Source organism: Oenanthe melanoleuca, chromosome 14 (assembly GCF_029582105.1).
Source record: "Oenanthe melanoleuca isolate GR-GAL-2019-014 chromosome 14, OMel1.0, whole genome shotgun sequence".
Classification (NCBI taxonomy): domain Eukaryota; kingdom Metazoa; phylum Chordata; class Aves; order Passeriformes; family Muscicapidae; genus Oenanthe; species Oenanthe melanoleuca.
Window position 1 is genome coordinate 14,039,140 of NC_079348.1, and position 24,161 is coordinate 14,063,300.

The 24,161-nt window shown below is 43.8% G+C and overlaps 1 protein-coding gene across 2 annotated transcripts in view; it reads right to left on the bottom strand.

Annotated features, from left to right (window-relative positions):
* CLUAP1 (clusterin associated protein 1) overlaps positions 1 to 23,198 on the bottom strand; it is a 55,895-nt gene extending 32,697 nt beyond the window's left edge. The window contains exons 1-8 of one of the 2 annotated variants that reach the window (XM_056503514.1): positions 22,940 to 23,198; positions 22,367 to 22,478; positions 21,130 to 21,214; positions 16,546 to 16,725; positions 15,425 to 15,520; positions 6,203 to 6,286; positions 4,515 to 4,648; positions 3,069 to 3,210 (exon numbers count right to left, since the gene is read on the bottom strand). In XM_056503514.1, coding sequence (XP_056359489.1) covers positions 3,069 to 3,210; positions 4,515 to 4,648; positions 6,203 to 6,286; positions 15,425 to 15,520; positions 16,546 to 16,725; positions 21,130 to 21,214; positions 22,367 to 22,478; positions 22,940 to 22,961 — 855 coding nt within the window. In that variant the 5' untranslated portion in view covers positions 22,962 to 23,198. Of the gene's footprint in view, positions 1 to 3,068; positions 3,211 to 4,514; positions 4,649 to 6,202; positions 6,287 to 15,424; positions 15,521 to 16,545; positions 16,726 to 21,129; positions 21,215 to 22,366; positions 22,479 to 22,743; positions 22,855 to 22,939 lie in introns of those variants that run through there. The other variant, XM_056503515.1, reaches the window with a different exon arrangement.
* Between the last annotated feature and the right edge of the window lie 963 nt (positions 23,199 to 24,161).

Here is a 24,161-nt window from a genome sequence, read left to right on the forward strand (position 1 = left end):
CAGCAATGATAAAAGAATTGCCTCATGCTGCTACTGCAGAAGTTAATTAAGATTTGTTTGGTGGAACAAAAGACAAATCAGGATTGGGGAAGAAAATCAACATAATTTTCAGTGTTTCTGACAGCTGGAGTAAGTGTGTTTTAAAATAGATTAAATATAATTATCCTTGTTGTTTTTTTCCTCTGTTGATGCTGAAAATGACACAAGATTATAAACTGTAGGACAACATGCAAAGCATTTTTGGAACAAATTGTTCTCTTTTTTTTAAAGTATGTAATAACTCATAGTTTTGCTTCACCATAAAGTAGCCAAAGTGTGGAAGCACTACCTGAAAAGCAGATCAAGACTGAAAGAAGTCACAGACACATCCTTGTGTTCCAGGCTAGCCAGAAATTAATCCAAAATGGATTAAACACTGGTTTGGAAGAAGGAGTGCACCAGCAAGTCTCTTGACTTAGTTGGGACCCAGATTAGAATCATGGAATGGTTTGGGTTGGAAGGGAACTTAAAGCTCATCCCATTCCACCCCTGCCATGGCAGGGACACCTCCCACTGTCCCAGGCTGCTCCCAGCCCCATCCAGCCTGGCCTTGGGCACTGCCAGGGATCCAGGGGCAGCCACAGCTGCTCTGGGCACCCTGTGCCAGGGCCTGCCCAACCTCCCAGGGAACAATTCCTTCCCAATATCCCATCCAGCCCTGCCCTCTGGCAGTGGGAGCCATTCCCTGTGTCCTGTCCCTCCATCCCTTGTCCCCAGTCCCTCCCCAGCTCTCCTGGAGCCCCTTCAGGCACTGGAAGCCGTTCTACAGTTTCCCCAGGGCCTTCTCTTCTCCAGATGAAATTCTTCACCCTCTTTCAGTCCCCAGGTCCTGGAGTTTGATTTTGAGGACTGACATCTCATAATGATTTGAAATCCCAGTTTGGATTCCAGCACTTGTGAATATTTGGCTGGAAGAGATACACACACCCCTCTTCTTCTACCAAAGCAGCAGCTTCTGCAGCAAAGCACTTGTGGCTGCCTGAGTCACTGTACTCCTGCCCACAAAGAGATGGTCACAGTCTCATCCTTTGTATGTTCCAAGTATTTTTAGGTACAACTGATAGAAATGTGCAAAGCAAAACAACATCTCTTTGTCCCCAGTTTTTATACTCTTTAATTCTGCACTAGGCTGAAGCATTGTTCCCTGCTTATCCTAGGAAACCACAAGCCAAACCATATGGGTAGGGTCCCAGGAGTCTCAGAGAAAGGAGAAAAAAGGAAAATAAAGTGTTCTCTCCATATTCTAATCACGACACAGCCGTGAGGGACAAAGGCTTTTTCCTGCTCTTATTATCTTTTAACAAAAATCCCCTGAAGAGCTGAGCACCAACTCATTAACAAAATTCTGCACTTGAATTCATAAACAGTTTCAGGTAGCTCAGTTCAAAGCATTTCTCCTTTGGCTGTGAAGTCTCAGTGGCATTTCAACAGAAGGGATAAATCAGATTTTAGGCTTCACTTCAAGATTATGATTTAATTGAAGACTTTTTTTGAGAGGGGCAAGGATATGGTGAAGAACTGAAACAGAGAGATAGAACTAACTTCAGATAAAAGGTGAAAAAAACTTCTACAGACAGTGCTTGTGAAAAGAGGGGCTTGATGGGAAAGTGGTTCACAGGGATTAACAAGTTACCAAATGCCCACATTAGTTTTGAAAAGGTATTTCTTCCCTCAAGCAAATAATACAGCAAAATACTAAAGAACTCTCAACAGCATGGCTTTCCCTGTGTCCAGAAGGTGGTGGTGGAATGAGGAAGCACTGATTAACAATGGGTTAATTGGGTGCACTGATGAGGCTCCAGTGCTGTGTCCAGTTGTGGGCCCCTCACTACAGAAAGGACATTGAGGGGCTGGAGTGGGTTCAGGGAAGGGAACTGGGGAAGGGTCTGGAGAATTCCTGAGGGAGCTGGAAAGGGGCTCAGGCTGGAGAGAAGGAGGCTCAGGGAGAACCTTCTGGCTCTGCACAACTCCCTGACAGGAGGGGACAGCCAGGTGGAGGTTGGCTCTGCTCTAGGGAACAGGGACAGGACAAAAGGGAATGGCCTCAAGTTGTGCCAGAGGAGGTCTGGGTTGGACATCAGGAGAAATTTCCTCATGGAAAGGGCTGTAAACACTGGAAGGGGTACCTAGGGAGTGGCAGAATCCCCATTCCAGGAGGTGTTCAGGGAAAGCCTGCATGTGGCACTCAGGGCTCTGGGCTGCTGACAAGGTGGGGATGGGTCCTGGGTTGGACTCGATGGTCTCAGAGGCCTTTTCCACCCCCATGGATGCTGTGATTCTGTAATTCCAGGTGCAGCATTTAGATCCCAGGAAAGGATTCACTCAAACATGTTTTCAATGAAGAACAGAAGACAGAGTGGGTAATGACTGAGAGAATGATGACAACAAAACAAGAAGCTGCTGGAAGCTGAAAGAAAGGCTGGCTGAAAGCACTGCAGTCCAGTGAACACCCAAAGAAAATCTGGAGCAAAACAGGCCACAGATGCAGATTACCCACGAGGAGAATCACACTGAACTGACACAACTCAGCCAGTCAAGAGAAGGCAGAATTATGCCAAACAAAACTGAAGTCTGTGAGGGGGAAGATCCCAGCACATCTGATCTCCTCACTGATGCTCTTGGCTGTTTCCAGTGATACTTTGAGGAGACTGAAGAGCCCTGTGCTAAAAAACCCTTATGCATCAGCAGACACTAGAAGTAAGCCCATCCATTGTATGCAGCAAAAGGAAGATCAGAAATTCTGAAAACATTCTTCATGAACAAAACCCAGCAGCTGAAAATGAGTCAGGGGGGCAGAGACTGGCAAGAGCCATCACTACCCTGGTTTAACTCCATTAACTGAGAGAATGCAGCTGTGCTGCTGTGCTTGGCCAGGAGCAGCCACAGCCACTGGACTGTCCCCCACCTGCAGTCACTCCATCAACTCCTCATGTGGTGCTTTGGATTAAAAGGGGGTTAAAACATTTTCTGTTGTAAGGACAAGACCTGCAGGCTGTACAGTGCTGCTGAGCACTTCCAAACTGCCCTACCTCAAACATCTCCTGCTCTGCCCGTCGGTGATCATCCAGGAGCTGCTCCATGTAGGTCAGATTTCGGAACTTCTCCAGGTAAGTACTGTACTGCTTCTGCAGCTGCTCCTCAATCTTCTCATACTCATCCATGAAAGCAGGGCTGGGGAGAGCAAGCACAGAGAAATCACTGAAATCTGCCCAGAGAAGCTGTGGCTGCCCCAGCCCTGGAAGTGGTCAAGGCCAGGTTTTATGGGGACAGTGGAAGATATCCCATGGCAGGGACTTGGAATGAGATGAGCTTTAAGGTCTCTTCCAACCCAAGCCACTCTGTGATTCTAGGAGTCTATAAATATTGCACTGTATATACAGAATTCTGAAATGCAGTTTTGGTTTTGAAGCTGCTCTTCTATGTCGGCTAAACCAAAAAATCTTGTTTTTAAGGTTTCACACTTCAGAGAATAAAAGCTCAAGACAAAGCCCCTCACTAAACAATCCAGGGAATTACATAAAGAAAAGAGAGAGGTGTACAACTCCCTCTTCCTTTCCCACAAGCACAAAGGCAGCATTTTGGCCCCCTTAGAAGGCAATGTTGGATTAATTTTCCTGTGTTCCAGAACTGCACAAAGTTAGTGTGTAGCATGGCTGCCAAATCATCCACTTTGCTGGGGACTTACTTGCTACAAAAGTGTCCTAAGTCATCACTTGCTTTAATTGGATGGTATGATGAAGTGATGATGTAATTACCCCCAAGAAGAGACTGAGGCACCCCAAAAACCACTGCTGCTCCTCAGAGCTTCACACCCACCCAACCCACGTCCTGCAGAGTGATGCTGATAAAATGGAGATGTGAATCCAGCTCATTCCTTCCACCACTCCCTTGTCTAATATTTCCTCTTTGTTTAATATTAGGTCACGTTGCAGATTGTATAAACCTGCAGGTTAATTAACGGCCAGAATTCAACCCAGACTGTGAACCTGAACACTCCAGTATCCAAAGGAGCTTCCAAGGAGGGAGAGGGACCCATTGGGAACTGCAGTGAGAGGACAAGGAGGAAGGGGTTCATACTGAAGGAGGAGACATTTAGAGTGGATATTGAGAAGAAATTGTTCCCTGGGAGGGTGCCCAGGGGTGCCCAGAGAAGCTGTGGCTGCCCCTGGATCCCTGAAGTGTCCAGGGCCAGGTTGGATGGGGCTTGGAGCAACCTGGGATGGTGGGAGGTGTCCCTGCCATGGGAGGGGTTTTGAGGTCCCTTCCAAGCCAAACCAGTCTGGGGTTCTGTGATTCTACAGATTTTCTGGCAGACTGTGTCAGTGCCCAAACATCTGATCCTAACAAGGGCTGCAGAATGAATTTTTTAAACTGGTGGTGAACACCAGAAGTCTCTGGGAACAGAGGGATTGTTTGCCCCAGTTCCATCCTTTATGTTCACTCCTCCCTACAGACAATCAGTTCATGATCTGTACCGAACACTCTGCAGAGCCTGCAGCCTCTTCTGGCTTCTCTCCAGTTCCAATTTTCGTTTTTCAATCTTGGCTTCCAAACTGGCTTCATCCAAAGCCACATTATTCAACATGTCTTTAGTCTTTTGGACTTCTCCCTGAAAGAGAAGGATGGTGAACCATGGCTGGCATTGGGATAATTAAATTTATCTTTCTGATGCTGAACATTGTTCTGGATAATCTCATCTGTGTTTATAGGCAATGGAAATTCAAAAGTTCTTTGTGGCCAGGATAATGAACTAACTGGACATTTGAAAATGTAAAACACCTGATTTTTGGCCAACATTCTGGAAAAAACCCACACCTGTAACTTTAGCTTTCCTTCTCACTGAAGAAGCAGTAGAACGCAGGAAGAAGCCCACCTTTTGACATCATTAAGGTCTTTTTGGATTTTATCTTAATGGAATCATTCAGGTCATTTCCAGCCTTAATGATTCCATGATTCTCTCTGAATAAACAGATAAGAAATGCATTTGTTTCTTGGTACTATTTTAGGGAATTTTAAGCTCCCATCATTTTTCTTCTCTCTTCAAGATACAAGTTAGTTTTATAAAGAACTTCCTACATCTGAATATCTTCATCCTTTCCTAATTTTTGCTTTATCATTTTTTTTCAAAATCTGGGAAGCATCTTAGAATATTTCAACATGGGTTACAGGAACCAGGAGGGGAAGTGGCAATATTGCAGTTTATTCAAATGAGCTGAGTACATCCATGTGCTCAGGCTCAAGAAACCACGAGCATCCTTTGAGGGAGAGACAGAGAGGGAAGATTCCTCTGTAGGAATTCCAGCAGTGAATGTGGGTGCTGCTCAGCTCCAGCAGGTCATTCCATGAGCTGGACCAGGATTAATGAGCTGAGTGTGTGCCACTGCTGTTTGCCAGGAAGACAATCCCTCTCTCATGCAGCTCTCAGTTCATCAGCTCTACAGCTGGAGTAAGAAATGCACATTAACAACATTTGGGATTCACACAGGCTGTGAGCAGGAGCAAAACACAAGGGAAGATTGCCTGGAATCTATCTTATTCTGGAGCTCCCCTCTTGTAGCCAAACCCTTGGACTGGATACAGTTTGCAGTGAAATAACTGATAAGTTAATTAACTCTCTCCTCACACAGTGCAGCTGAAAGTTCAGAAATTCAGAACTGGAGCAAAGACAGTGCTGGAAGTGCAGACAGGCCAAAGTCCTTCACACCAAGCACAGGAGTGTCCTGGCAGGATCCTCATCAGCACAGTGCCAGCTCTCCTCACTGAGCCCTTGGTCAGCTCAGCTGTCCTGCTTCCAGAGCCCAGATCCCAACTCCAGAGGTACCAGCACTTCTGGACTAAACCAGGTCACTCCTAGCAGCCCTGACTCTGCAGAGCTCACAGGGCTCAAACAAGGTAGAGGGTGTAGATTTCTGTGCTGATTTGGGCAATTTTTGTCCCTCCTGTAGAGCTTCTGGGGTGAAGCTCCCAAAAGAGGCAGAGAATATGACTAGGATGTGTTTTCCCCCATGAGAGGGGCTAAGAGCAGCTCTTAGATGCATCAACTGCAGCTGTAGGTGATGGCTTTGGCCCTCTTTACCCCAGAGGCTGTTGATAAAAACAGCTAATTTCTTCTTGCAACAGAAAAATTATAATTTTACAATCAAATAAACAATATTTTGCTTACCAGAACGCTGTTAATGGCAATTTTCATCACCTTCTCAGCCTCATTTATCTCCAAAGGTCTGGCAATAGATTCTGTCCTTGCTTCCTATGAAATAAAATGAACCAATATATTTCAACACTACACAAAGGAACTAATTAATGCAGAAGTGAGGGTGATCAAGCAACAATGACAGGATCATCTATATAATAAATGGGGTAGGATTTAGTGTTTATTCACCAAGGCTGATATTATTTAGAGAGCAGGAATGATGAAAAATTAAGTGAGTTGAGATTAGCAGGAGGGAGCAATCTAGGCATCTTCTCCAAATGAAGTGAGTGCTGTGCCTGACTGCAGGTATTCTTGAAGGCAGATTTTTGGCAACTGCTTTGATTTTACATGTGGAGCAGGGTATAGAAGATTCCATCACCTGTACAACACAACCCATGAAAACGCCAGTGCAGGTAGAGGAGCACAGTGTCCCAAAAGTGGAGTTACAAGGACTGCAAAGCCACCAAACTGTGCCAGGCAGGTGGACACTGAGCACTGACCCTGCCAGAGCTCCAGGAGCCTCTGGACAATGCTCAGGCTGGGATTGTGGGGTGTCCTACACTGAATGATCCCTGTGAGTCCTTCCCAGCCAGGATATTCCATGGTCCATGTGAAAATGGCATGCTGCAGATGTATGGGCATTTCTGCTTCTGAGACTCCTCAAAAACCCCACAGTGATCCTTGTTTAGATCCCAAAGGATTAAAAAACCTCCCCTATCAGCAGTTTTGGGGGCACATGGGCTTGGGTGTGCACTTGTCTAATTGATGCCTTAAACACTGATCTGGTCATTCCATAAAAACTTTGGATTACTTGCTTGGCACTGGAAGGGAAGAGAGGGAATTTTCCAGCTCCATGTCCCTAAAACAATCTTATATTGGCAGAACACTTGGTAACAGGTGGATAAAGATGGAGAAAGCATCTCTCTAGAAAATAACTGATTAAGAACCTAAAAATACTTTGTACACTTTGCCACAGGCTGTATCCAGCCCACTACAGGAGGAATTCTGGTAGCAGATCCAATAACTTTGCTAAGATGCCAGACTCTCCAGATTGCACAGCTCAGCTCCAGCAGAGCCTGCTCCCTTCCCACCACCTCCAGTCCAGGGAATTGCAGGGTGAACCCAACCTGGGAGTTCATCCAGCAAAAAAATAAAAGCAGCTTTATGTGCTGAGCTCATTCCTCTGCTGGATCAGGTCTCTGAGCAATCCCAGCACATGCTGCACAAAAACTCATTTTCCTAGCATGAGAAAAGAAGAAAAACAAACATTTTGTTGGGGAGAGTGACAGGAGTTACATCTGCTGGTGGCAGTGACTGCTCACAGTGCCTGAAGTGCTCATGAACATCCCTCTGTCCACAGAGAAGAACAAACTCCAAAGCAGAAAGTTCATTTGAGCAGAAAGAAGATACAAAACATCTGTGCTATACAAATTCCCAAATAATTCCACAGGTAGATGTTTCTGGAGGAGGGTGGGGAAGAATAATGTAGTTCAGTTGTTATTCAGGGAACATTTAGCATTTCAGAAACTCAGCAAAATTGCTGTTTATTTGTAAGGCCTTTGCCAGGATTAGCAAAATCCCTGTTCATTTGTGAGGCCTTTGCCAACTGCACTGGGCTCAGAGGGTCTGTGCCACAGAGCCAACACAATTCAAACAAAACAGCAGAGGAACAGGAGTTATTGTCCTTTCCACTTGCAAAGAGGTCAAAGGAAGAGCAAGGAGTGCAGTCTGTAATCACAAACAACTCCATCACCAACTCCCCTGCAGCAGCCTGGTGAAACACCCCAGAATATTCACAGGGCACTGCACTGGGGCAGGGCAAGGAGATGATGGGATTGGAGAATTTCTGAGGATCTGCCCTTTTAGGTGGAATATTTTATGCAAGTTGAATGTCCTTCATTCTTCTGTCTTCCCTGTAACAGCCCTGAAGTTCCATTTACACACCAGAGTCTCCCACAGAAATCCACATCGTTTTCTACAACAAGGTTCAGTCCTACAGCCACAACTGCCTGCAAAAATCTGTCAGGGAAATGCAGAGCAGTGGAAAGGCTGGAATTTGTGTTTTCAGACTGTGGAATCAGGGTTAGACTGGAAAAGGAGAAGGTCAGGGCAATTAACCCCTCACACCCCAAGAGATGGAGAGGAGAATCCTCTTTACACAGAGCTCATCCCTAAAACTCTGCCTTGGAACGGGCAGAGTAACCTCACTGCCCCTAACCTAACTCTGACTCCCTGGAGTAACAAGTCTAAGTGGGAAAGGTATTAATTATCATGGAAAAATAGTAATATGTAGTGGAAATATAATGGAAACATAAATGTATGTTGAATCTATCAAAACCACTGACATTTTTTGGTGCATGTTTGTCACAGCTTCCCTGGGTAACAGTCACTGGGCCTTTTTCTGTTACTCTAGGAACACTGTCAGAGAGGAAAGTTTTATCTTTAATATCTCTTTTCAAGAAGGACCCTTTGCAAATGCACCCACCACTTCCCTTACTGGGAATCTCTCTCCTAGAGCTTCATTCCCAGTTAACTATGAAGAACCACTATTGCAAAACCCATTCTGCAAATATGCCCAGGGAAGCATTTTCAGCTGGTAATGGATTTCCATTTTTATGGACCAAAAGCTGATAAAGCAGCTTCCAGTGTGGCTGATCTATGGAAAAATGGAAGCACTCCTCCTCCAGACTGCAGGAAGGAACCAAGGCAAGTAATTAGGCATGACCAGCACTGAAGTCACTGATGATGAATGTGGTGTAATAACATGTTCTGATGTGCTCAAGGTCTAGCAGAGGTTTCTAAACACCTTTATTATGGTAAGGAACAGAAATTACAGCTTTTTTCTTAACACACTGCTCTTGCTGTGGCTGCCCCATCCCTGGAAGTGCCAGGCTGGATGGGGCTTGGAGAACCTGGGAAGGTGTCCCTGCCCATGGCAGGGGTGGAACTGGGTGATCTTTAAGGTCTTTCCAGCCCTATAATTCCATGATTCTTCTTCTGCGTTTTCAACCACAGGTTAAATCTTTGTTTCCCAGGAGTTCAAAGCCTGATGCACAGAGAAGTTTGTGCACTCCTCATTCCTTCAGGAGTTTATTCCTCAGGGAGTTCACTCACACATGCTGGGATCACATTTGGCCAATCTAGGGGATGGATGATTTGGCACTGTTATACAAGGATAGGGAAGGCTCATGAGGGACATCAATCCTTCTGAAAGAATCTGACCCTTCCCAACAGCCCATTTTCTCCTGAAGACATTAAAGTCATGCTAATTGAGAATTTTGCTGCTTCCAGACCATGGTTTCATGCTCATCTCAGCAGTCTCCAAAGACATTTCCCCACTCAGCAATGCAGAGCCACAGCCAGTGCCCCAAACCCTCAGCTACCCCAGCATGTAAAACCCATGTCACAAGGAGGTCTGGAGGAGAGAAGCAACTGGAAAACTAAAAAAAAAAAATTTCAGTGGATCAAAAAGAATCAGAAGTAACCTGCATGTGGTTCTGCTGAGGCAGGAAAGAACTTTAAAGCTTTCTGACAGGGATGAATTTACCCTGCTCTGTCCCCTCCCTCACCAGGTGCATCCATCTTCTGGCTCTGGAGCTGATGCCACTGATTCACCCTCAGCTCACAAACCCCAGGATGTAGCTCCTATGATCTTTCCACACTCTCAGAATTCTCACTTTTCTTTTACTTTGTGCAAGGTTTGAGGACAGACTGCACTTGGTAAGGCTTGGATCAGTCCTCAGGGGGTCACTTCATGGCTCCTTGGCCAGGAGGTGGCCTGGGATGTCTCCTCCAGACTGTGGGAAGATGACAAGGAAATTCTTGTTCCAGAGGAGAAGCTAGGCCTGTGAGTGAAATTCCAAATACAATCAGCTAGAAATGGCCTTGCATGGGCATTGCTGGCTGGTTTACAAAGGAAAAAAGAGACCTGAAAGCTCACCTCATTCCAACTCCCTGCCATTGGACAAAACTGGTCCCCAAAATTCCAGGAAAAGTGTGCCAACCACTACTTTACAGCTGATGACATTTCTTCAAGCTAAGTACTCCTGGGAAGGTCATACAAAATAATTTCTGACTTTAAATACATGCACACAACTGCAGTTCTGGTTAAAGCAATCTAATATTGATTCAAGACTGGATCAGAGGTGCAAGGGTTAATTCTGGATTCCCAATTTGCAAAAAGCCCTCTTCCTCAAAGTGATAGGTTAGGCTTGGGTTAGAAGCAAGACTATTCAAAAAAACTGAAGTAAACCAAGTAATTCTCCAGAGCTGTGGCAATTTCAAGTTACAAATTCACACTAGAAGTTCTATGTGTGGCAGTTCTGTAACCAAAGGCCAGGAAATGAGAGAAATTCATTTATCAGCCTCCCCTAGGCAGTGTCTTGTATCCAGAAGTAACATTTGGCAGGCAGAAAAATGCTTCCAACATTCCCAATAAAATGATTTTTTGCAGTTAAATTCCAAAGGGCAGGGAGTGATGCAGCCAGCTCTGAAATCACATCTCCCTCTGAGCAGCAGCAGCAGCAGGGGGAAGGAAGGAAGGGAGGAAGGGCTCTTGAATCCAAAAGCTGGGAATAAAGAGATCCAAGTGAAATGTCCTTAGGTGCAAGGCTTTGTGCTGAACTATCACTGCCTCAGCTCCACAGCTGGCTCTGAACTCTGCACAGTTTCATTCCAGCCTCTCCCAGCTGAGCTGCTAATGAGATTCTCAGTGACTCCCATCAGTTTGGGGACAAGCTGGTGCTGTGGGCATCCATAACAATAACAGGGAGCAGTGCCCTGGACTCACTCCAGAATTTAACCTCACAGAGTGGAAAACATTTCATGTGGCTGCTAAAAGCTTTAATCTACCAAATCCAGCAATTCCTCTATTTACAGGAGCAGATACAGGGAATAAACACTTTGTTCAAGGGCACTGATGGGATAAGTGCCAAGAGGAGCATTAGAAAACAAACCCACTGCATTGTCCATCTTCAGCACAAGCTAAAAGCCTTAAAAGAAAATATTATTTTCATTTTTCTTTATTTTTACAAGCCTTCCAGCTAATGAAAAAATTAAAACAAGCCTGAGAAGGTCAGAAAGCTTTCTGCCTGCCAGCAGCACAGTGGCAGTTTTCTTCTGGATTTTTTTTCTCTCCATTATCTTCTCATGTAATTCAGCAAGTCTGAGCAGGGCAGCTTCCTGACAGGTTCCTGCTAGTGTGGCCCAGGATCTCTGGCAGAAGCAGAGTGGGAGGCACTCAGAGTTATAAACAGCCAGGGATTTTTCCTTTTGGATTTCCATTGTAGGGTAATTCAAGAGAACTCTTCCTCAACTGAGGACAACTGGCCTTGAAAGTCTAATTACTGCTTGATTTTGAGCTGAAGAATGATTTGGAGCAGCTCATCATCCCTCCCTTCCCCCAAAGGTTAATGTGGCCATTTCCCCCACCTTGCCATATTTTTAGGATACAGAGCACCACTGGCTTTTCCTACATATTTTTCCATGTACAGAATGGCAGCTGTGTAGATCCCAGAAAAGGGGATGCTTAGGGAAGCAGTGCTGCATTTTGCCTGAGTGCTGACATTAATTCTCTTGCTACTTTTCTTGATTTGGGGTTTGACAGCCTTAATGACAGCCTGGTATTTTCAACTTCTTTGCTCCATTCATTTAGTACTGTGTAGGAAGACAGAGAAAGAAATTCAAACAAAATCTCTCATCCTCATCTCAAATCCAAATCAACCCCACCTTCCCCATACAAAAAAAAAGAAAACCAGAACTCAACAGAGCCTGGTTACTCTTCCAATGGAAACTGTAAATATTCTGAAAATTAAAGTGACATAGCAATGAAATACAGAGAAAGTGCCCCTGGCAGGAAAGGAAGCAATAAAGATGAAGATGTATTTCTCCATGCACAGAATTTGCATGGAATTGGCTTTTCATTTAGGGGTACCAGGCTCATTCATCAGCTCAAATAAACTCTACAAATCCCAACTGCAATTTCTGTGCTCCAAGATTGGACCAGCAAGACTAGAAGCTGCAAATTACCTTCTAAATGTAATGCTTAAATGTGTTTTAAAATAAAAATTCTGTCTCCAGCACTGCCACAGGACACCAATAACCTGCACTGTGCTCATCCACAGAAACAGCAGAGCTTCCATGGAGCTCAGTAATTATATTTGGGATTTTCATCTGACAATACAGCTTTGGGGGTTGTTTGGGATTTTTTCTCTCACATAACTTAACAACACCATGAATTCAGCACACCCTGTAGGTTTTGTTTCTTCCTCTGTTGTTAATTAAAGATTCTTTTTTAGCATTACAGATTAACTTGGGAAGCAGTTTATATACAAGGAACTGTATATTCAGTCAGGAAATAAGGTATTTGCAAAGGCTTCAGAAAGGCACAGAATCACATTTCCAAGAAATCACACCTCAACTCTTCCCCAAAAATATGTACATACATTTACAGCTCTCTTTGCCTCCAATAAATCTAACAGAACTATTCCTCTAAATTCTTCTCTAGCTGAAATTTGTTTTATTCAGAAAGTAATTTATTTTAAAAAGTGTTTCATGACTTGGAACAATGAAATTTATCTAATGTATAAAGTTTTTCTACAGTTTCTATACAAATTATGTACAAAAAGACTCTAACAGAGAAGGTAAAGGCTGTGGAGCAAATTAGAGTCAACATTTCCAAACAAAATAATGAGTTCTATTTCACTTTTCCCCAATGATCTTTCCTCAAAAGCTGCTCAGACTATGAAAACAGATCTAGTCAACCCATTAGTGCCAAATGCTGGCATTTCCTTTATAGTTCCTGGAAAATGAAGCCACCTTCACTTAGGATAGAAATAAGATTTATCATCAGCCTATTGAAGCTTAGGTAGGAAGAGCTTTTATTTAAATATTTGGAAATGAATGGATAGGAAAAAGAAAGAGAAAAGAGATTCAGGGAACATAAAACTCCCATGTTTTCAAATTGCTTTAAACACTATGACAGCTGTTGATAGATTTTAGCCAATGCAACAGATTTCAGGAGAGTGAAATGGAATAAAAAACTAAACCACACTGCTCCCCTGCCCTTCAACAGCACAAACCCCCTGGTACTGCCACTTAGTGTGAGCATTAATTAGCCAGGCACTGCCAGAAGAAAATAACCAATGGAAATCAATAATCTTAAATCAATAATCACATTAAAAAGCAATAAAAGCAATCTTGGTTTAATGGCAACTAATTTGGTGTCTACCAGCAAAGCTCTACTCTCCAGCCAAAGCCAGAATGAACTTCAATTGTTTCCTGCCTGGAATGGGTGGGAAGGGCAGGCACAGGATGCCATTCCTGAGGTCTCCTGAGCACCTCCCTGTGACAGACCCAAGGGGATGTGGCAGATGAGGAAGAGCAATTCCTGACTTCCCTCAGCACTGACAAGAAATCCAGACCCAGCAGTGATGGAAAAACCCAGCAGCGTTTGGCTCTAAGCCTCTCCTGTGATGGGCAAATTTCACACTTCAACTGAAATGCAGAGTGGGGTAATTTAAATTTAAATTTAAATTTTATTGATAACTTAAAATTACAAATTCCACTGCAAAACTGGTTCCTGCAACCTCCTGACTTTTAACCTGAAACCTGTTTGCTCTGCTACACGCTCAAGTCTCAAGTTTGCTGCATGTTCCAAACTTGACATTTAACACACCACCCAAAAATGGGTCCTTCAGTTTTAACAAACCACTGAAAAACCTTGGAACCAGCCCCAAATCATAAGGAACAGAGCTCAAAAGCCTCTTCTGCAGCTCTCTGGAGGCTCTCTCTGTGCTGTCACTGTCACCTGCTGCCTTCAGGCAATGCACTCAGAGCTAATGGCACAGAACATCACCTTTCCAGGACAGCAAGTTCCACCTGCCAAGCCTTTGTGTAAAACACAACCTGTGCACCTGGACAGGATTAGTTGGCCCCATCTTGTGTACTCAGCCACAAGGAACACGTGCTCACTGCTCTCTCCAAGAAATCCCATCCTTTTAGAATGGCACCTCTAAGGAGGCTCCCACTCCAGAGTTAACGGTCCCACTGAGAAGTGGCTGCACTGAAGCACTTTCTCATCTCTTCCTTTTTCAGCACCCTGCACTTGTGCCTGGCCCTTTTCCAGGGCCCAGTTCTAAACTCAATGTCCTAAAAGCCTTAATTTCAAGTGAAAAACACCCAATTCAAACCAATGCTTGAGTACTTTTAAAAATGCCTGAACATATCTATATTTGACTTTTAGCAGAGTTACAGGGATGCTGCACTCAGAGCAAAAGGGCCCAATGCTCCACTAAAACAAATATTAACACATCACACAGCAGCTGTGTGAAAACTCCCTCAAAGCCAAGAAATTAAGCAGAGAGCAAGAGGAGAAGTAACTGATTAACAGTTCTGTGACACTGGTGCATGTTGAATTAAACTGGATTGTCACTTCTCCCTCTCATTTGAAATATTAACACCCTGCACACCACAGTGATGTATGGATCCAGCAGGAAAAGCAGTGTTCCATGGAGGAACTTCCCAGGGTACCAGCACCCTTTGAAACACCTGTACTCCATCAAACAAGGACCTGGGAGCATTAATTGTGGAGGCTCAGAGTTTACAGCTCTTAAGGGTGCACTCCCTGCAGCTCAGACATCTGAACACTTCCAACACCATGCAGGGTCTCCCTCCTTTGAAGTTTCTTTTCAGAAAATGAAGAACCTCCAGCATTGCAGATAAAGGAACTGAAGAAAAAAATGGTAAAAAAAAAAAGACTTCCTGGCAGTATGCACCACTTCATACAACAGCTTCTGATTTTCCTTCTTTACTTCTCCAGCTAAGCTGAAGAACATGTACCCTGCAGGCTGTGATGCCTCCAGCTCCTGCCACAGAAATAATGAGCCTTGCCCTTGGAAAACTAACAGCATGCATCATTTATGTGTTAGAATATCTATCCCCACCACTACAGCCTGCACATGGATTTGCAAAGAGAGAGTGTTTCAGTTTTCTGCTGAAGAGAAAAAGCCAAGCTGTTCTCTCAGGCTGCCTGCAGTCCAGCCATGAACAGGACAGGAAGAAAATGCAAACTGTCAGGCCCATTACTCCAAACTCAGAATATTCAAGTCAGATGCAGATATTAATAAGAACTGAGACTTTTTTCCCTTTTTTCCTTTGTGGCACACAATGAACACAAGTTTTTCCACATGTACTTACCCTCAGTTCCACCTCTTTGCCAAGTAAGTCATACAGGACTGCTCCTTTGGAGGTAATTTCAGAAGCAAGCTGTCTGGCTGCCTTCAAGTCAGCAATCTGGGAACACAGCAACAGCACTGAATAGCAGGAGAATCCCCAACATCACAAATATCCATGGTATTTCTCATTTTGATGTCCAAATTGCACTGGAGGTCAAAACTCTGCACTAGAATCAGAGTGGACAGAGTCTCTCTTGACTTTGAACCCACCCAGGTGAGGCCCTATCAGGTACAGGTTTCTGAGTGAAACCCCAAATATTTTAGGCCAAGGAAAAAAACCCCACAAATCTCCTCAGAATTGTGGCTCAGCCAGCTGTTGGTTCATGTGCTGCCCAGGACAAAGGGAAATATCACCTTTTTTATGAGCAGAAGTAAAAACTTCATATACCAACAGGAATGGGACCAGCCTGAAATACAAGTAATGAACTTTTGAGCATCCACCAAGTGGTTTTTTGTTATTTTTTCAGAGAGACACATCAGACTTACACATAGGAGACCATTTCTCTCAAGAATCATAGAATTGTTTGTGTGAGAAGAGACCTAAAGCCCATCTAGTCCCACCCCTGCCATGGGCAGGGACATCTTCCACAGAAGTAGTACCAGAAATTCCTCTATTTAGCAAAGTGCTGGGTTATTGGTAGGTTTTTTGTTTTTTTAAATATTTAGAGAAGGTGCTCTTAAAGTATCTAGAGATGACTTCTTTTATTTTAAGGGCTGGAACAGCTTTGATGTCTGTAAGGATCACAGGAAGATTTCCCTTTCATTCAATGCAAATGGGCTGAAAATCAACTTTCAGTCAGTATTTTCAATCTCCTCTTGGTGCCAAAGTTTAGTAGGTAGAAAACAATCTTTATTCCAGCCTACTCCAATATTTCTATGGTGTCACCAGCATTTCAATACAAAGAGAACCAATTTTGTGCCACTGTTGCCTTGTATTATGCTTCTGGTTAAGAATTCAGAGATGAAAACAAACCACAGTCACAGCCCTGCTAACTGCCTTGCCAGAACATTCTCCACTTAAATTCCAGCTAGAAAACAGATGAGTTTTCCCCAAGTGAACACAAGAGTGCCAGCTGTGCTTACTTTAGAGCCCAGATCAAACTTGAACTTGGTGCTGTCCTCCTCGGGGAGGTGTGCAGGCTCCCCTCCCTGCGTGCTCATGGCCCCATAAAGCACCGAGGTGACCTTCAGCAGCTCCTTCACAGCATATCCATCAGCCTGGTACAGCTTCTTTGTGTTCAGCTTGATGTGAGCCTTGGTAGCCTTGGGCAAGAAAGAAGGAATTCAGGAAGTCACAAAGAACCAAATCTGTTGGATGTTAGAAACTTTAGTTTTTTGGTGTTGACTTTTTGGAGAATATTATTTTTGATTTAGTTTTGGAGATGGCTTTTAAATTTGAAGTTAAAATTCAAGTGTGTAGTTAAATAGAAGTGTGTGTTTTTATACGGTGAAGGGTGTTAAATTTGAGGTTTTTATAATGTAGTAATAGGTATGGGACAAGATGGAGGATTTTGGGTGATTTTTTTTTGTTGTTGGTTTTTATTCATGGTTTTAGGTAGTAGTTTTTGGTTGGACAGTTAGTGTTGTATTGAGAGTTATGAGAATTTAGTTATTGGGTTAAAAGTATAATATAGTTGTTATTTTTTTATTGGACTGTTTAGCTTTAAGAGACCTTGTAGCAGCTGGATTAATCTCCAAGTGCTGCTGAACTTCCTGTACTTCTGATAAGATTTAATAAACAACCAAGCCCAAATATCAGAAAATCAGTTTCCTTTGTGTATTTATTAATCCTGGCTCTAAGTGAAGGCAGAAGAGACTGAGACAAACCCCTAATGAAGTGGTGCAAAACATCACCACTGTTACAAAAACCCTCCATGATCTCCACTCAAAGCTCTTTTTGGAGGCACCAGGCTCTGCTGTACAGAATAATTCTGTTTGGACACCTGGTTTGCCTCATCATAACACTGGTATTTCTAATAGAAATTCTTCTGTAAGCTGTGCACTTTCTGCATGTCAGAACATTTGCAGAAAATCCCTCAAACTATCATTATTTCTTCCCTGAATAAAGATCAGCAAAAACCCTATGCACCACTTAAATTCAAATTAAGTTTAAGTGGAAAGTAAGTGCTGCCCAGGTCTTGTGATGATGCTGCAGAGGTAAATTTCACCCTTAATGACTTGCAAGGATAATGCAGTTATCCTAATTTAACTGTCTTCTCTTCCAGCAGCACCTTCCAAATGTTTTATTGCTTCTCTCAATTTTTCCCCTGCTATGATATTAGTGATTTTATTCCCTTGCCTCCCATCTCTGAAAGACAGAAAAATAAAGAAAAGAATATTTTAGAATTCTAATAATATCTCTTTGTGCTTCAAAATAATAAAGGGAGGGGAATTACTATCTGCCACAGAAAGGACAAAAATGTTGTTCTTGAAATTCCTGGTAAGTTTATATTATAAATTAATAGCCACAACCACAAATTTCAGATTAAACTTTGAGGGAGTCTTTGTGATGGCATAACTAAACAAGAAAGCAAAAAAAAAAAAAATACTGATCACCAGCTATGGATCCAAAAATTAAGTTTAAAAATGACACATGAAGCACAAAAGTGACTTAACATCTTCTTTTCAGTGTATTTTGATGATGAAACCTTTGCTGAAATGTTTCTTTTCTTTTGGAGGAAGAGACTCAGATATTGTAATATTTGGTACAATACAATTATAAGCTCTGCATTGAGCTTCACTGAATAATGGACTAAAGGAAAAAATATTGTGAAACTAAACAGAGAAAGCACCACACTTCAAATCATGGATTTGGCTCCAGCTTTTCCAAAGAAACAAAGCAAATGGACATTGGCCCATGTTTATTTTGTCCAGGTGTATTTTGTCAAGACTTTGTGACTTTAAAATCAGATTTTAATTTCTAATAAATACTTCCTCTTGTCTCCCATCCCAAAATCTCAAGCCAGCAGAGGAAAATCACTCTTTGTATGTGTTTGCAGAGACAGGATCCATGGAATGGCTGGAGTTGTGTTAGGGGAGGGTCAGGCTGGATCCCAGGAAAGATCCTTCCCCCAGAGGGTGGTGGGGCACTGAACAGGCTCCCCAGGGAATGGGCACAGCCCTGAAGTCCCAAATCCTAAAAACTGAAGCCCAAACTTCCAGAACAGGCTCCTGATGTTGTGCACCCAGAGCCAGGGGAATATGAGACTCTGAGTACAAAAAAATCTCTAATTGTTTTTGAAATGTTGGTCTGAGAATGACCTCAAATGAGCCAAGGCACAAAGTGAAAAGCCAAGTATGTTCACCTCCCTTCCCCTGCAGCAGAAGCAATCTAAAAAATTAATAGCAGAAACAGCAAGTATTCCATTTTAGGAGAAATGGTCATTAAATTGACACTCTGTTAAACACCCCTATCCAAAGGGGACTGAAGCACTAAATTATAAAGCATGTTGTTAGAAACAGGAGCTCCAATTTCAGCTCCATTCACCCTCAAGAGAGTGAAATCAATGTCTAATAAAAGGAAAAAAAAAAGGTTTTTCATTTGAAGGCTACTTAAAAAGAGAAGAAATACATAGACAAGTAAATCTGTTTTTCAGACTGGCACAATGGCACTGTGGGGTCAAGAAAACAACTTCATGTTTGGAAAGTCACCTCCATCACTTCATGTTTAAACACTCACCTATTTGATTTGTTGTTTTATTTTATAATATTTCTAGTTTCACAGAACCACTGAAAACCACAGCTATTTCTTCTGAAGATCAAATGGTTAAAATGCAACAAAAATATAAATATACAACAAGAACAGCAGCAACAGCCAGAAAATTTGCTTTATTAATATAATTAAGCCAAATTTATCTGTGATGTCTGACTCTTGCAAAAGGTTTTGTGCCCTTGGGTTGCTGAGTTGGTTTTCATGAATGAATTTCTATGAGATTAACTCATTGGAGGGTTTTTGTTGCACTCTACTTCAAAACTGGATTCAAGTGGGCTCAAGCAGGAGCCAGGTATTGAGCCCCACTGATCAGGGCAGCTCTAGGGGGGGAGATTGATTAAAAACACACCTAAGGCAACCTTGCATTTCAGAACTTTTCTGGCTGGGTCTGGGAAGGAGACATTTGGTAAGTTCTCAAACTGCCAGGAGCACAGAGCAGTGGCTAATTTGAGTGAAAAATTAACACCTCCTCACTCCTTGCTCAGTACAGCAGAGCAAAGCTCCAGTTACACTTCCTGATGATGGATCTGTGCTGACATTCTCTTCTGAGACAATTCTGTCTCCATCACATCTTCCATCTGCCCACAGATGCATAAAGCCATTAACTCCTGGGGAGGATAATTGTGGATTGCATGGAAAGTGAATTATTAAGGAAATGTCTACAAGCTTCTCTCATCCTCAAAAATGCTGAAAACCTACAATAATCCCCACACTAACTTGTAATATTAGCTGAGACCACAAACAGCATGATTAAAGTAATTTCCATTAATTTAATTTTCTGAATCATATTATGTCATTCTCCAAAACCCCTGGGATTTCTGACATGAAGTCAGCTACTGAAAATCATTCCATTATTTCTGCTTCCAGACTTGTGCTTGGAGGGGGAAACCCTTCCAAACAAAACAGACCTGTTCACTCCATCTCATGATGCTCCAGGGCTCAAAAGTACATTCTAATATGTACAAGGATGTACCCTGCTCTGAACATGGCAAAATTAAGAATTAAGATAAGTTATGGTACACATTATTCACAAATGACAAGGGAAATATTGTTAAAATTACATTTTAGTGAGTTTTAAGATTTTTTAAAAGTATTGCAATTAATTTTTGGTATTAGCATTGAAACTTCTATTGCTTTCAGATTCACCTGCAGCCTCAGAAAGCTCTTCTCACACACTGAAGAGTGTTAATCTAACATCAAAGGCTCACACTGCTTCCAAATAATATGAATTACATGAAAGATAATGCTGTTTTATTCCAAAAGACTAAAAAATTTGATGGCCCAATCCAAGTATGCTCAGGCATAAAAAAATTGATCTGAGAAAAGAACACATGCCTTGATCTATGGGAAATCTCATACAACCAATACATGGTTCTATATTATAATGAAACAATCAGAACTTAAGATTATTCAAGCACAGGAAAGAATCAGACATCCAAAGTTAGCAATAACCATGGTGGGATCTCTTCCAAAACAATTTAAATTATTTAAGAGCATTTCCCATCTACGGCTGTGTCTTCCACTTCATAAATAAGAAGAGATAAAGATGAATATTGTTTTAGATGCTAATTTAGATCCCAATATTGTAATTAGATTCCAGTTCTGCAGAGAGAAGTACAGAATGTCAGTAACAGCATGCCCTGGCCTCTTCAGATTTCCAGAAGCAGGATCACAGAATTATGGAATGGTTTGGGTTGGAAGGGACCTTAAACTCATCCAGCTCCACCCCCTGCCATGGGCAGGGACACTTTCCACCATCCCAGGTTTCTCCAAGCCCTGTTCAGCCTGGCCTGGGACACTTCCAAGGATAAAGCATCACCAGAATGCAATACAACTTAGCCACCCCTTGCAGGGAAACTCTTTGGGGTTAAGAGAGAAAGTTCTAAAGCTGCCATGGAAGCAGGATTTCAGATTTTCAGGATTTCAGCCCAAGCAGAGCTCCTGGGCAGACTCACCATGAACTGAGCCACGGCCTTAATGAAGAAAACCCGGTCCTGCTCTGTCTCCACATCCCCAGGAATGTCACTCTGAGGTTCATACCTGTGCAGACAACAGCTGGAGATCAGAACAAGCTTCTGGCAACTGGACTGGAAAATAAATGTGTAAATAAATCCCTATTGCAGACTAGGGCATCCAGAGGTTGGAATGCACACAGTGGGTTTGTACAAACTGCAAGAGCTGTGAAACCTCACACACTGCACAAGTTCATACCCAGACATCATTTCAAACCTACTCCTTTCACAAGTAAAAGAAACTTAGGGAAAAACAAACTGAAATTTGTAAAATGCTTTAAAAAAATGAGTAATATGCAGAAACTTCTAGAAGTGGCCAGTCTGCAGAAACCAGGGAAGAATAAAAGGAAATTCAGTGATTTGGACCCTCAGTGTAACAGCAGCATTTTAAAGACTATTTAGGCAACTTAATCTAAGTAATTTGAATGGTTGTGAGTATAACCCTATTTCATTACAACTGCAAGTGTATTCAGCAAATTTCTAACAACTTGGTCATTAAACTTAATAGATACTAGTTATTAATCCAGGCCAAAAAATAGCAATCAGGCTAACTGGTCAATGTTGGTTTCTATTATAATGTTCTACCTTATCATCTTAAAAAAATAATAAAACAAACGCTTAATTTCACTTTTAAGCAAGAGAAGATAATATATAATTCAAATAGCACTTCAACATCCAGAAATATTTAACCAAAGTCTGTCAATGGGTTAAGTGAGTGTAAAACTGCAGGTGGACAGTAGTAGAATCAGAAGCAAACCATTTTATTTCTTTTACACATGTTGTGGATGCAGGACAATACCAGGATCAGCCAACAGCTGTAGCAACAAGGCTGGGTTTTGGTGAAGTTCCAACAAGAGATCACCCTGTTTGGGTAAAACGAGACATGGACAGGGATGGCAGTGGAATTTGGAGAATATGTGAGAGATAAGACTGCTTCTGAATGTGCCCAAAGTCAGAGTTCAACCTCTGCCAGCACTGAGTCACTGGGTCTGCTACTCCAGGTTGTGCCATTAAGCTAAAAACCTGTGATCTACCACATTTCTATCTGGTATTTAGAAGAGCAGAGTTCAAAGAATGACTAAATATCACTGAGTTCCTTAATTTCACAGCACACCATCAGTTCCAAGCACACTCCCCGCATCCCAGCATCACCCCAAAATTCGCTGGCCTCATCACCAACCTTTTCACCAGCCACAGCAGCACTTCTGACACAAGCATGAAGTTTGGGGTGTGGAAATTCTCCAAGGATATGAGTCGAGGATACCCCAGCGCCCTCATCATCTCAGTAAAATCTGAAAAATGAGGAAGAGCAGGGATTCCTTCTTAGATATCCAGTAAGGGCTTTGCCAAGATTGCCATCTCCCACAGAGTGCTGCTTAGTTACCATGAGATAACGCCTACTGCAAAGCACTGTTAAAAAATTAAACCTCTATAATTAACCTAATTAACAGAAAACACGCCAAAGTAAAAACAGGCGTTTTTAATGAGATTTACTAAGCTGAAACAACGGAGACAGCGCCTCTCCCCGCAAAGACAGCATTCAATAGCGCTCCCTACGTGCGGGGGAATCCCGCCCGTGCCATCCCCCGGCAGCGGGGTCCCTTCCCAGGCAGGGAGCGGGGCTCAGCCCTGCATCCCGCGGCACCGGCCGCCGGCAGCTCCGTGTGCGGCCGAGCGGAGCAGCGGGGCTCCCCGGGCGGCCCAGCCGCGGTGCCGCGTCCCGCCCAGCCCGGCCCGGTCCCGCCGCGCTCACTGCGGAGGTCGCGGAACGACATCGCCGGGACCCGCGGCCGCCGCGGCTCTGAGGCGAAGCGCTACGGCGGCGCGGCGGGGCCAAACCCCGCGGGAAGCGAAGTGTGCGCCGGGCCGGACACGGAATCACGGAATGGCGGGATGAACCGGGGTGGAAGGGCGCGCTGCAACCTGTGACCGATCGCCACCGTGGCAACCCGACCAGAGAACTGAGTGCCATGCCCAGGCTTTTCTTAAACACCTCCCGCCACAGTGAATCCGCCACACGCATTCTAATATCAGCCTTTGTGGGAAAGTCATGTTTTCTTGTTCCCTGGGAGCACAGCCTGGCCCCACCTGGCTGCACCCTCCTGTCACAGAGGTGCCAAGAGTGAGAAGGTGTCACCCCCACCCTGCAACCTCCTCCAGGCTGTATCCCCCCCAGGCTCCCTCGGCACAGGACATGTGCTCCACTCCCTTCCCTTCCAGCACCCGCTCCAGCCCCTCAATCCTCCCACCATTGAGGGGCCCACAACTGGACACAGCACTCGAGCTGTGGCCTCAGCAGTGCCCAGCACAGGGCCACAAGCACTGCCCTGCTCCTGCCGGCCACCCCGATGCGCTGCGGGGCTGTGGGGAGAGGCTGCCCCGACGGCAGCTCCATGTCACGCCTTCGCTGGGGACACCCCCGGTGTTAGAGATGGGTGGTGTGGTGATTGGCTCGCGCGAATGAGGAATGGATATTATTTGTATTTAAAAGAAATTTTAAGGTTTAAGGTTCTTTCGATGTGTGATTCTGTTGTTGCAGGTTGTTTTTGGACCATTTTTCCTCCTTTTAATCCTGTCCCCTCGGTTTTGTAGCCACCGACAGCCCCGGTGGTGAGTGCTGGCAGAGACTGCAGGAGAGATCGAGCACACGAGTCCCTGGCAGGGAGCAGCCGGCAATGGGGGAAACTGGCGTTGGGGGGACTCGGCATGACAACACCTCGCCTCCAACCAGCCTGCAAGGAGGTCTGCACCAATGGCCGACAAAGAAGAGTGAACTGGCAGGCTTTGGGAGGGGCCAGGGATATATAAGGAGAAGTTTGAAGGAGTATTTGGCTGATGTAACACCAGGGGTGTAAAAGGCGGAGCTGCCATTTTGTGGACGAACCTCTGATGGTCGGCCACGCTTCCAGTGCTGTCCCTTTTGCTTTGGGAAATTTTTATTTCAATAAAACTTTTATAACTCATTCTCACTTGGG